The sequence below is a fragment of the Mytilus edulis genome, chromosome 4 (assembly GCF_963676685.1).
Source record: "Mytilus edulis chromosome 4, xbMytEdul2.2, whole genome shotgun sequence".
NCBI lineage: Eukaryota > Metazoa > Mollusca > Bivalvia > Mytilida > Mytilidae > Mytilus > Mytilus edulis.
The window spans coordinates 9569039-9583838 of record NC_092347.1 but is presented as its reverse complement, the minus strand read 5'-3'; the positions used below and the strand labels follow the sequence as shown (position 1 = coordinate 9583838).

The 14800-nt window shown below is 33.5% G+C and overlaps 2 protein-coding genes across 3 annotated transcripts in view; both read left to right on the top strand.

Annotated features, from left to right (window-relative positions):
• The window catches only part of LOC139518912 (uncharacterized), a 64756-nt gene extending 51196 nt beyond the window's left edge, over positions 1-13560 (top strand). Inside the window, exons 18-22 of one of the 2 annotated variants that reach the window (XM_071310596.1) lie at positions 1155-1275; positions 8573-8664; positions 9075-9477; positions 10115-10200; positions 12021-13560. In XM_071310596.1, the coding sequence (XP_071166697.1) occupies positions 1155-1275; positions 8573-8664; positions 9075-9477; positions 10115-10200; positions 12021-13154 (1836 nt within the window). In that variant the 3' untranslated portion in view covers positions 13155-13560. Of the gene's footprint in view, positions 1-1154; positions 1276-8572; positions 8665-9074; positions 9482-10114; positions 10201-12020 lie in introns of both variants that reach the window. The other variant, XM_071310597.1, reaches the window with a different exon arrangement.
• On the top strand, positions 2707-5742 carry LOC139518914 (uncharacterized). Its single transcript, XM_071310598.1, has one exon. The coding sequence runs from the start codon at positions 3758-3760 to the stop codon at positions 5633-5635; it is 1878 nt and encodes a 625-aa protein (XP_071166699.1). The 5' UTR covers positions 2707-3757; the 3' UTR covers positions 5636-5742.
• Positions 13561-14800: the final 1240 nt, after the last annotated feature.

The window sequence follows — 14800 nt, the reverse complement described above, 5'->3', positions numbered from 1 at the left end:
CATATAAGATGCTTTGAAAGTGTAAACATATTACTGCAATTTTGAAGGGGTATTTTTTTTTCAATTTTGAAGAGTCAGTTAAAGTAGCTGGAAGTTTCTTACTTTATTTTCACAAATAATGCAACTCTATTTTATAATACCTGAATGTAAGCAAATCATATGATATATTGGTTGTGTCCTTTGGGCCACTCTACCCCCCTCCTGTTTGATGACTTTGAAAAGGATGAGATCCCCACCTCTCAATCATATACATTCATGTATAGGACTATAACTAATCAAATGAAATAAAGGGTAGTTCCTGGGGTCACCCCACCCCCACCTATTTGGGAATTTGAAAATGACCAAGATCCCCACCCCTAAATCATATATATTCATGTATGGGACAATATAACAAATCATTTACATTTACTATGGGCAGGTCAGTCAGACCTCACCTTTGATCCCTGTAATAGTGAATATTTGTCAGATTTGTGTCTCAAACCTTTTGTACTATAGAACACAAACTCGTTTTTTTTTCTCTCCAGGGAAACCAGTTCATTCATACTATGACGTGTGTACTAAGTCAACTTGTACTACTAACAGGCAACTAAAACCAACGTTAACTACTAACTAGAACAACTGCAATCATTGCAAACTTATACCACTGCAAACTCGCCATAAAAATATATATTGATATATGCATTGCTTTTAAAACCTTGATAACATATAAATTATTTGCCTTAATAGTTAATTCATTAGATAAACATAAATGTACAATATATGAATGTTTAATGTTGAAGCAACATTGCCACAGTTTTCATAATTACGTTTGCCTTGGTTTTTGGTTAACTGCCTTCAGCACTTACAGTGCTTTGATTTTTGAATTCTAGAGCCAATTTTAAACCAAGAGCCTCTATAGCTAGTTATCAATCCTTTCAATCACCATTTAGAATATTTTCTGGAATATATATAATGACAATTGAACAGTGAAGTATCATGTGACAAGATTTGTTGAAATTTATATCTAATTAAATGTTTAAATTTATTTGTGTCTGTCTTAAACAGTTATAGAACTTTGCTATTAATAAAAATGGGATTAAAATTGATTGCTGCCATGTAAAGAATTATGTGATATTTTTACACAATATCATATTTGAATGTGATTTTTTTTACAGGAAGAATACCTGCATTTAATTCTCAATAGATTATATAAAATCAAAACTAGCTGTAGCATAACACAGCAGCAATTAGATGGAGTATCTGAAGGAAGTTCTAAAGAATTCTTGCAAGAAACAGGTATTTTATTAAAATTTTGGGTCATTTTGAAGGCCAGGATTGGTTTACGGAAATTTATTGTGAGAAGTTTTTGTCATTCTGTCAGTGTCAGTTAACTTCTTAAAAGGTTTATATTTTAGAAGGTGGAAGACCTGGATGCTTCATACTTTGTATATAGATGCTTCATGTTACGAAGTTTCTGTTAGTCACATGTCCAATGTCCTTGACCTCATTTTCATGGTTCAGTGACTACTTGAAAAAAAAGTTAAGATTTTTTGTAATGTTAAATTCTCTCTTATTATAAGGAATAGGATAACTGTATTTGGTATGTGCGTACCTTGCAAGGTCCTCATGCCCGTCAGACAATTTTCACTTGACCTCGACCTCATTTCATGGATCAGTGAACAAGGTTAAGTTTTTTGGTGGTCAAGTCCATATCTCAGATACTATAAGCAATAGGTCTTGTATATTTGGTGTATGGAAGGACTGTAAAGTGTACATGTCCAACTGGCAGGTGTCATCTGACCTTGACCTCATTTTCATGGTTCAGTGGTTAAAGTTTAGTTTTTGTGATTTGGTCTGTTTTTCTTATACTATATGCAAATTAGGTCTTCTATATTTGGTGTATGGAATGATTGTAAGGTGTAAATGTCCAACTGGCAGGTGTCATCTGACCTTGACCTCATTTTCATGGTTCAGTGGTTAAAGTTTAGTTTTTGTGATTTGGTCTGTTTTTCTTATACTATATGCAAATTAGATCTTCTATATTTGGTGTATGGAATGATTGTAAGGTGTAAATGTCTAGCTGGCAGGTGTCATCTTACCTTGACCTCATTTTCATGGTTTAGTGGTCAAAGTTAAATTTTTGAATTTTGGTCTTTTTATCTAATACTGTACGAATAGGTTAACGATATTTGGTGTATGGAAATATTTTATGATCTATCTATTAGTCATGCATACCTGTCAACTGACCCGTATTCTGCGGGTGTGACCCGAGATATTCACAATTCTGAGGGATCACCCGGGTCACCCGCCGGGTCATTGAAATAACCCGGGAATTCCAAAAATGACCCGATTTCACCCGTATTTCTTAGCCTTGAGATCGATTTTATAAGTAATATTCCTTTGAAATACCGGCAAATTCCTGAACAGGAAGTTCATCTAGTTATGTAAACTGTCAAATGAAGGGACCCATTAAGTACATGGCTTCACTTGACAGCTTTGGTGTCAAACACACTGTTAATTAACACCAATTACCTTAGCTTTAGGTCGTACATAAATTGCAATTTTGGTTTACAAACATATTTCAACTAGAGAGTTACCTCCCCTTATTTGTCACCATTCAAAATTATGCCTTAGGGGAAATTCGTCTAAATACGGACGGTGTCTAATTGCGGACGGAATAGGAAGTCCCCGTCTTGTATTTGATTTTATTATTCATAAATAAATAAAATAAAATTGTAGTGAATGTATTTTCTTTTTTAATTATATGGTTGTTGACTTATGCTGTTTAAAATAACAAAATGAATACATTTAATTGCGTATCATGTGATTTAAAACTGACAGATACCCGGAAGTCTAAGTTTAAAGTTATAAACCCGGGAATTTTTGAAATCTACATAGTTGACAGTCTACACAGTTATTACACTTTTCCACGTAAGTATGGCTATTTATTTAAGATGAAATGAATAATGGTGTACTCAAGTATATTTAGATTTAAAATAATTACTGATTTATATTTTTCTTCACATATTTTCTGTAAAAACGTCATTTATTGGATGTCCGCATTTGCACCACCCTTTTTTGGGGGGTAGTTTAAATGCGGACACTAGAAAAGTAAATACCTCATGAAAGTAGTTTCATATAATATGTATAGATGTCAACTTTATCACATTCTTTACTCATTCAAAAATGTATATATCGTGAAAATAGATACAAACCTTGCACTGTTGATATTTACACTGCACAAATGAAATAAAATTTTCAAGTCAAATACGGAACAGGCTATCAAAAAAGTAATACAAATCCGTACAAATAAGAATGGGTGATGATGTCACACTATCCATATACACAATTCGAACCGTGGTGGTTAAATAAGATTGAAATACATTTTTTTTAAATGTACATTGTTGATTTTTTTCTTTCCAGAATGTCTACATGCTCAGAATTGTTCAAACGAGAAATAGGGATAAAATCCAATTTGTCAACATTAATAGCCCGTAACAAATTGAAAGAATGTGTTAAAAATGAATGTTTGTTTGACACTGACCAGACATTCTTACTATGCTTTAAACTGTTCGATTTATCGAGAAATAAATACATCGCAAAGCTTTTAATTGATATAATAGAAGAAGATAAAACCAATGATATCGGAAGTATTGTATTTGTGGCAAGAACACTGGTACGAAGAGGCACATGTTTAATCTCGCAAGCAGAAACAGACGAGTTGCAATGTTATGTAGAGACTCTTTTGAAAGATTTATTTTAGAATTACACTTACTAAATGCTTCACTTAATTTATATGCAAGAAAATAAAGTGGCTTTCTATTATCTTTTGTTTTTGTTCTTTTTTTTCAGAATGTTAAGGGTGAAAAAAACTAAGTCAAAAGAATTGAAATATGATATAACAGCTTTAGAAAATGCTATTAGGAGTGTAAAATCGGGGGAAATGTCTGTAAGAAAAGCGGCACAGCATTTTAATGTTCCTAAATCTACAGTCGGGGATCGAGTAACTGGGAAGAGGGATTTGGAAGTCGGCAGGGGACGGAAACCAGCACTGCCTCTAGAGTTAGAGAAGTCAATTGTCCAGTCAGTTAAGAGAGCTTCCCAGTTGGGCGTTGGACTTTCACGTAAACAACTTCTTACAAGAACTGGAGCACTGGTAAAAAAATTAAAAATAAAAACACCGTTCAAGAACTCAACGCCCGGTAAAGACTGGTGGCAAAGCCTTAAAGAAAGACACCCAGATTTAACAATTAGGAAACCAGAAAAAACAGGTGCCCTACGGTGCCGAATGATGAACCGGCAAAAAGTTGAGGCCTACTTCCAAGACTTAGGATTAATCCTAACACAGAAAAATCTGTTAGAGAAACCAAAAATGATATGGAATATGGACGAATGCGGAAAATCTTTTGAACACAACCCTGTGAAAGTAGTGGCAGAAAAGGGTGCAAAAAATGTACCAGGACGAACAAGCGCTATCAGCACACATGTGACGATAGTTGCTTGTGTCAATGCTATGGGGGACAAGATGAGTCCTTTGTTGGTCGTAAAAGGTAAAACAGAAAGATCAATATTTGGTTTCAATACACAAGAGGCTCCATCTGGGACCATGTGGGATTACCAGGAAAGTGGGTGGATGGATGATAGGATAGGAGAAAGGTGGTTTAAGGAAATATTTTTGAAACAATGTGGTAATGATCGGCCACAGATTCTAATTTTGGATGGGCACTCCTCACATGAATCATTGGCACTAATACAAGAGGGAATCAAAGAAGATGTAGTTGTTTTGTCACTGCCGCCGCACACTACACACTATTTACAACCACTCGACAGAACTGTATTTGGTCCTTTTAGCAAACAGTATGACAGAGCGTGCTCGGAATTTCTACAACAAAATATACTGCACAAAGTGGATAAGTGGACTTTCCCAACTTTGTTCCATACAGCATGGAATTCTGCATTAACAAATGAAAACATCAAAAGCGGATTCCGAGCTTGCGGAATTTACCCCTTCAATCCGCTAGCAATCCCAGAGTGTGCTTATCTACCAAGTGAGCCTTCACAATATACTGAACAAAGCAACTCGGTCATGAAATCGACTGAAGCTGAATTGCCGAGCACCTCTGCCTCTGCCTTGGGGACGTCAACGGAAATTGAAGCTATAGAGACAATGGTTCCATCTGGTGATGGACCGGTTTCAAATGTCAACCATAGCCAGATATTACCACTAATTGCCGATATTACTGATAGTCTACAACAGCCTGAAATAGATGACCCGCAACATCTACTAGAGTTAATATTACAAAACAAAATTGAGGTAGTGGCTACTGCAAATGAGGAGGGAGTTGCAGCAGTCTCTGATATGTGGAATGCAGAGGTGACCTCTTTATTTCTACCGTTCAGCAATATAAGTGAGAATAAAAAACCAACTGAAGTCAAAAAGACAAAGACTGCGTCACACCAATCTCATCGTTTGCTGACAAGTGAGGAGGTTGTACAAGAAAAACTGTTGCTTGCCAAAAAAAAAGAAGAAAAAGAAAACAAAAAACTTGAAAACAAACTAAAAAAAGCTGAAAGAGAAATGAAGAAAGTAGAACAAGTATTAAAAAAGAGCAATCAATGTAAAATTAGTAAATGCAAAAAACCCAAGTTGGAATAATTAATATTTGCAACTTACCTGATCAACAAACATTGGACAAAAAAGTTAATAAATGAATTTTAATCCTATACAATATTCTGAAAATGAATATTGTTATTCAAAGTCAATGTTGTTTTATTTTCTTCAAAATTTGGCTGTTTCTGATCGTCTTGTTTTTGTTGTAAAATTACTGGTTTCATAGGTGTAAATTTCATTTGGCTAGTACCTTTACAGGTACAGTGATGAATTATTTCATCCATGTAAAGATTTAAAGTTATACTTGTACAAGTAAGGTTTTGATGATTTCAAATTAACGGCTTTTGTGTATTTAGTTAGACAAGATAGTAGCCTGCATATACCGAAATAAGTCATCATAGGAGGAGCTTTATAGTATGATCTGTAATATTACATATTTTATTCCTGTTTTCGTTTTTGGATCAATATATCATGATAACCTTTTAGTTCATGCAGAAATACCGACAGTTAGTGCGCTAATACAGTGGAATAAATTAGAAAAACAAATTGGATACCGATATTTGTCCAGACAAACTGACAATTTTCAGTTAAAATTCTATTCTTAAAGATATCTCTTTTCAAGGTCAAAATATTTTTTTGGGTGTAAAAACTGTCCAACATCATAATTCGAAAAGACACGGAATAATATACTACCGGTAAAGGGAATTAAGGCCAAACTATAAGTCGAAAAAAAACCAATGCCATTACAAAAAAAAATACCGAAAAACAAACTAGGACAAGCAAGTTAGAACTCTTCAGAACAGCTTAAAAAAACCCAAGAAACTGAACAGAAACGATGGGCTTCGATATGTAACATTTATTCTGCTCCACAGGTGACATCCGTCGTGCTGTTCTATGTGTATATGAAGATGTGGTATGAGTGGTACTTTCCAAGTAACCCTTTATAAAAGTAAACAATTATAGGTCAAGGTACGGCCTTCAACAGAGAGCCTTTTCTCACACCGAACAATAAACTATAAAGGACCCATAAAATACAAGTGTAAAACCATTCAAACGGGAATATATACATTCGGATAAGTTATATAAAGTGATTAGGTAATTGATATCACACATGAGATGATTCTTAATTGACCGTCGTATCTAACCAAAACGCAATACCACAAGGACGATTTTTTAGCCATTTGTATTCCTACAATAGATCAAACTTCCCTATTCAAAAGTATTAACGGTAAAAAAAAAAAATAATAAGGGGGTTGCAACCAAACGACTCCTCCACTAGATCCTCCACTGCACCTCGTGTTCGAGGAACGTGTTTATCAGTACTTTTGAATATGTTGATATTACAATTTTGTCCTTGGAAACCGTTTTTATACGTTTTCTCATATCAAAATTGCGTTAGGGCAGTCCCCAAAAAATACAAAAAATACAAAAATAATGAGATCTTTAATTTATTATTTTATCTAAACTGCAATCGCCATGATTGAATCATGATGAATTGCTGAAATGTGACATGTGGTACAGTAAGTAACAATTATTGCAAGTCACAATTTGCATTAAACTAAAGAATTAGTCATATTTCAGTGTTTATAACAGATGTCCGCATTTGACAGACATGCTGTCCGCCTTTATACACCTACTGTCCGCATCAACACTACTCCACATGTTTGCGTTTCCTCACAATTATATACCAACCAATGAAATTAAACGAGCTTTAAATAGCGGGAAATCATCCATTTGCAACCCCTCTAGACTATAGATGCACTTGTACCATCTACATGTCCGCAATTAGCGTAATGGAACTCTCGGTTCTGGGGAATACAGAAACTGTCCGCAATTAGGCGAATTTCCCCATATTAACGTTTTATGGGTGAAAAAGATTAAATCATGAAAATATAAAATTCAAATACATATTGAAAAATAACTTTTCATTATTTTTATACCTTTATACTTCCTTTAACTGTATTACTATATTTTATCATAGTATAATTTCCTTCCTATTTAAACGTGGTATGTTTAAAAACTACATAGCCAGTAGTCACAAACATTTTAAAATTACATTTGACAAATAAATTCAAGTATTTCATCATGACAAAAAAGTTAAAAACATAAGACTGTGTTGCACAAATTAATAAAAATCTTTTAAAGTGCAATGAAATAATAATAAATAGGATTTAAAATGACTTTAATAACAAAGTGAACATGCATTGATGTTTTGGTATCTTTGATATATATTATAAGAAAATGTACCATAAATACTGAAATTCAGCTTGAAAAAGTTTATACGCGTTATGACCTGAGATTTGATTCTTCAATGCAGGTCATGACCTGCATTTTCATCGTCACAGGTTGACAGGTATGGTCATGCAGGTTATATTTATAACCTTGACCTCATTTTCACGGTTCATTGCTCAGTTGTAATGTTTTGGTATTTTTTTCTTAAACTATAAGCAGTAGGTCAACTATATTTGTTGTATGGAAGAATGTTAGCTGTACATGTCTTCCTGAAATGGTTATCTGACCTTAGTCAATGATTACTTTTTTGGTTAATGTTAAGTTTATGTGACAGTTGTAATAAAGCTTTATATTTAGGACTATCAACGTAATATCAAAGATTAGTAAAGAAGGCGAGACATTTCAGTGTGTGCACTCTTGTTGGCCTTGGTTTAAATTGGTCCACTTTAAGGTCCAAAGGATCCAAATTAAACTTTATATGGTTTCAATAAAGACTTAATTCTCAAGGTTCTTTGTAGTAAAACTTGCAGACTTTCAACATAAATTCAATGATCAGTATACCTACTTCAAGATTTTGATATTTTAAAAAAGATGACAAACGCCATTGACAGTAAAATCTGATCTGACCCATTTACAATAAGTATTGAAACATTGAGTTTTGATTTATACATTACAATTATTTTTTCTACAATCCATAAGAAAGTTAGATATAAGGATTAACTAAATGTTTTTACATTATTTGTTCTTTAGTTGAGGAACCAAAGTCAAAGAAAAGGAGGACAGTAGGAGGAGATACCAGCTGTGATGAAGAAATAGAAGATGACAATGGAGGACTTACTGAGGTACTCAAAATAAAACAATGATAGCACTCCTTTAAAATTTTGACCAAACATCATGTACTTAAAATTACTATATATGTTATAACTTATAGACAACTTGCTTTCTTAATCCTGTTGTCCCTTGGTGGAGCATAGGCCATTAAGGGCTATTCCATTAAAATGTATAGAATGGCAGGAAGGGACCTACAAAATATCCTTACAACCCAGAACCATGTAGATAATTTTCCATAATGGTAATAGATGCATACTGATAAAAGACCTGTAACCCACTTTTGATAATTAAAATTCCATTCTTACCCTCCCATACATTTATATGTAATAGCCCCAGTGATATTCCTTCACCTCCTTCTATTTTAAGTTTACAGGGCAAGAATTAATAGAAAAAGTCTATTTGAATGCAATTTGTTATTCAGAATCAGCTGAAGTACTGTCAACTCTATGTATCAACAAAAGTGCTGCAGACAGGAAATATTCTCAGTATGAACCCCATGATTCAAGTGATTGTCTTCAGCGGTGCCTTCCAAGCATTTGAACTGTTCAACTGTTGTGACTCGAGGACCATCGGAGAGAGCAGTGACAAATTTAAGAAACTTGCTGCATTGATCTTACCGAATTACCGAGACCAAGCCATATTCAAAGCATTATCCAGCTTATACTCCTATGGTCTCCAGCTATGCTATGGCATACCTTTAACCTTTACCTCATTCCTGGTAACTTATGGTGGACTATCAAAAGAAGATAAAGCAATGCTAGCCATTCAGGCTTTGACAGAAACTGTCTGCCCTTTAACAGATACTGACACTGAAGAATTCAATGGTAGGTTAATTTGCCCCTTAACAGATACCGACACTGAAGAATTCAATGGTAGGTTAATTTGCCCCTTAACAGATACTGACACTGAAGAATTCAATGGTAGGTTAATTTGCCCTTTAACAGATACTGACACTGAAGAATTCAATGGTAGGTTAATTTGCCCCTTAACAGATACTGACACTGAAGAATTCAATGGTAGATTAATTTGCCCTTTAACAGATACTGACACTGAAGAATTCAATGGTAGGTTAATTTGCCCTTTAACAGATACTGACACTGAAGAATTCAATGGTAGGTTAATTTGCCCCTTAACAGATACTGACACTGAAGAATTCAATGGTAGATTAATTTGCCCTTTAACAGATACTGACACTGAAGAATTCAATGGTAGGTTAATTTGCCCTTTAACAGATACTGACACTGAAGAATTCAATGGTAGGTTAATTTGCCCTTTAACAGATACTTACACTGAAGAATTCAATGGTAGATTAATTTGCCCTTTAACAGATACTGACACTGAAGAATTCAATGGTAGGTTAATTGGAAAACATTAATACAGTGTAACCAATTAATAACCCGGGTCTTTTTAGCAGTCACATTGTCATTCCTTAACTGAATCCCTCCTTTCTTTATTTATCAGGTAGTGCTATAGACCATTATGGTAAACTAATGAGGGTTTTATTCCCGACAGAACCTAGCAGATATCATACAGAACTAGCAGAAAAGGTACATATTTTGAAAATACTGTCAACATTTATTTTTTATAGTTGTAAGTTTTTGTATCCACTGCATGTTTTTTCAGGGAGCCTATGTGGCTGATTGGTCTTAAGTAGTTACTACTGTATTCACTAGCCAGTTAACACTGAGGTTGTGAATTTCAAACCCTGCTTGTGCAAGTGCACTCTACTCCAATTTTAATTGACTAGGATTGTCAGTTTTCCTGTTGAAGGACTGTGGTTTTCTTTGGGCACCCAGGCTTCCTCCGCCAATAAAACTGGCTGCCATGAAATAGCCTAAAAGTGGCGTAAAATCACCAAAAATCATGTTTTTTCAGAAAGACCATAGAGTGGAGTGCTCATTTTAGCCATAACTTTCCATCACGGCTCGACAATAACGCTTGTCTGATTGTCTGGTACCAGAGGAAAAAAAGGTCGGACAAGTAAAAGCTATATCAAGCTTGTCCGATGGGACAAGTAAAAAAATTTCTGCAAAAAATAAAATTAATCGAACTTTAATGAAAAAAGTTATTAGAAAGGAAAACATTGAAAAGAAGATAAAAAAACAAGTATTAACTTGACATGTTTACTTGAAACTGAAACTTTTTATTTCTCAAGACCCCATCAGATGTATTTGATGTCGATAATTTAAAACTGGTTCTTTGTCAGGTACTTTTTAAATGGTAAAAGATGTGCTTTGTAGATAAGGTAACTTTAATAGGCAGTTCGTCACCAGCCTGTAAACGATTCAGCTCAAAGTTTAATAGACAGTTTGGCACAGTAGGAGACATATTTAATTGACATGATTAATAGACAGTTTGACAACGCAGGAGACATTGCTGGACCAATACAAATCAGTACCTCATTTTACTACCTTATACTGTTGTTATAGAATAGACACCATACAACACTGGTAATGGTTTTAACAACAAATAAAAAACCAGGATGCAAATCCGATAAGTGTACATTGACAGGCTGATCAGACGTTGCCTATGTGCAGAGTCTGATGAGACTTTGGCATTGTAGAAAACTAGAACCTTAGTCCTGTGACATGACGAGATTCAGTTATTGTCTTCTCAATTCATATTTTTGAAAAGGATTTCAAAAGATATGAATTGAATTCTTTCTATTGTTTTAATTCATTTTGTTCCTTGAATCAATTTGAAATGCAAAAAAGGTAATTATGAAGATTTGTTTTGGACAAGTTACAGTTTTATTCGAAGAAGTAAGTTTTGGTATGTACTTGTCCTACTGGACAAGTTGAAAAAATGTTATTGTAGAGGCCTGTCCATGTTTTCTGCAGTTTATATTCTGGTTTTTATGCTTTTGAAGTATACTGGTATTTCTATATGAAGATATCATCAAAAACAAAATACTCTTAGCTTGAAAATGTTTCTTTGAAAAAAACAAACCCTGAAAAGTAAGATTAATGAATCATAAACAAAAGAAAGGAAAATCAAACAGAATTTTCCTGTCTTATGTTCCATTTTTATGGACATTATGTTTTCTGGTCTGTGATTCCGTTTGTTCGTCCTTTAGTCCCGATTCAAGTAAAAGTTTTTGGTTGAAGTTGTTTTTGATGTAGTTAAAGTCCAATCAACTTGAAACTTAGTACACATGTCCCTATGATATGATATTTCTAATTTCAATGCCAAATTAGAGATTTTCCCCCATTTTCATGGTCCACTGAACATAGAAAATGATAGTGCAGATGGTGCATCCGTGTACTGGGGATAAATTCTTGATTTATATTAGAATTGTTTAAAGTCTAATATTAAAGGACATGTTTAAAAAACATAAAAATTAAATTTGTGAATGTTATTTTTTCAGTTCTTAGTGCACGTTGAAACAGTGAAGGACAAGGCTTTTGTAACAGCTGCTGTAGAACATTTTATGGACTACTATTATCGATTTCCAGGGGCACAGCATAGAACTATACTACTTAATTTGATGATAAAGTTTATTAAAGAAAAATGGATTTCTCGCTCTGATAAATATTATAACAGTTATGCCATCAAAGTGTACCAAACACTGAAGGTTTTATTAAGTAGTGGGTTTGCTGAAACACTAACTGTTCTGCTCCTGAAAAACTGGTCATGTGTATGTCAATATTTTATGCCAAATGTCATTAAAGATATTTTAAAAGAAATAGAGAAAGTTGTGCAGAGAAATGCTGTTAAAGACACTGATCAGCTTCTTAAACTTGTTGAAACTTATCTGATGGAAGAATGTGTTCATGAGATCCATTTTGGGACATTGGTTAAGATCTTTTACAAAGATGAGAAAACATTTGCATCTCGAGTACTTGGAAAGATCAGAGACAACAAAGACAAGTACACACAAGCCTTGTTCATGAAGTTGAGCAAATATGTCAAGGCTATATCACCAAGTGCCCCCTTTTCTGGAGTGTCTTCAGCTAGTAATTCTTTACTGCTGATGGCATTAGAAGCTTGTTCAACAAAATGTAAGACCTGCAAGGTAGTAGGTTCATCTGCCATGACCTTAGAAAGTAGGGTTCAACTTTATGTACCAACAGAAAAGGAATTGAAGTACTTTATACACTTTTTTGAGGTTATAGCATCCTCGGTTAATACCAATTTGATTAAAACAATGGAATTCTTACAAGTATTACAGAAGTTGAAGATTATTTTCATTTCATCTTATGATGTTATGATGGAATTTATTAATTTGGTAAAGAAGTATAAGGTCCAGGAGAAAGTAGTAAAGTTGCTTGATTACACCATTGTAGAATGCTGCCGTGAAAGGTTTACAGAAGAAGTACGCAGAAGTAATTATTGCAAACTCCACATATTAGTGGACAATTTGAAAGAAGCCTGTCAGATATGTGAAGACAATGTAACCAATGGAAAGTTACGATTTCAAGAGCGTGTTATCAATCATTTGTTGGAAAAATTCAAAACAAAAGAAAAAACATGTGAGAAAATCAAAGCTCCATTCTTTTGAAGATAAATTTGGCCTGATTGTGATGTAGGATATAGGTTTGGCAAGTTTGTCATGTGGGTGTCAAAGGATGGAATGTTATTGAATAAATGTTGAGTAGAGTCACATTGATTTTTTTCCTCCATGGATTTGATAATTGTTGGAATGTTTCATTGTTATATTAATAGAAAGTTTTGTGAATCAAGGACTGATGTAATTCCATCTATATCTTATTAAGAGAAAAGGACTTTAAATTCAGTTTTGAACATTTTTTTTTTATAATTTTAGCAACTCCAAAAATATGATTTAAATTATTGTGAATCATTAAATGCTGCGTTGGAATAATGTGATTACAATTATTAGTGTGAGTTGATTATTATAATTATGTCGACACACCAAAAAAACAAAAAAACAAAACCAAGATGACATGTATGTAGACAGTTGTTTGATTTGTCCCACACTAAAGTTTAAAATGTACAAATCAATATAAACAAAATCACAATTATTGGTTGCTAAACATAAATTTTCAAGACATGGTCCGAGTACACAGTTATCGTCCTTTGCATTTGTTGTCCACAAATATAGTCCCTAGTGTGGACAGTGTTATTTTCCAATCTTTTTTATACCCCTTCTAAATTATTTTTTTTATGTTTTATGGCTCAAATAGCAAGTAGGGAGATTAAGTTACACTGTGAAAAAATTTGATTCATGAATTTTAAAGTAAAGTAGTGATTTGGTCAAGCTGAAAAAGGTTTAAAATTAGCATTTTTAAAGCTGTCAAAAGAAGACCCCCCTGAGCTTAAAATTGTCCATAATTTGAGTTAGAGCCTATGAAGTTTTCTATAATTTTGATATAATTTGTCTCAAAAGTAGTACACCACACTGTAAAAATATTATTGAGAAAGCACAGGTGGGATTTTTTCTATTTTTATTGTCTAAAAGAAATGCACTACGAAATAACTGTGTACTCGGACCACATTGCATGAATATCGCATGCTTTAGATTCTCCATAACTGGTCCCACTATTTTCTTCACGCTCATATCTTTTTCCTTTTCCAGAGTTTCTACATATAACATATAGTTTTAAATAATAAACCACTTATAAATTTTAAAAGATAAGAATGTATACTTAACTCCTCTTGTAAAATTTGAGTCAGAAATTTCTTAATTTTGAAGGCTCCCTGTACACATACGAGATGTGTATATTTGTATGATTTCTATTTTGAAAATTTTTCTTAAGATCAAATGTTATTGAACTTGGTCTTTCTTGGGACCCACATAGGAGCATTATGTTTTTCAGTGGTATTGACACATTTTTGTTTGAAAAATTTCTTTTAAAAATGTCTTACGAAATCACTACAAAATTACTGTCCTTGGTGGCACTAATCAAAAAGAATGGGATTTAAAAAAAATTGAAAGTTGATTTAAAAAAAATTGAAAGTTGATTTTCAAATTGTCTTCTCAAGTTATTAGTGCTCAATATATAACATGTACATATTTTTTTTCTCAATTTGAGGACTATCCCATCAAAAAGAATGTGGAAGGGTTAGAAGTGGCTTTTCAGTCTTGATTTATTGGCCAAATTTTTTGGTTGTGCATTCATTTCTTGTAAGCGACACTGCTAGAAAATATTTGGGGTGTGAATGGAGGTAGGTATATAAGAAGACTTT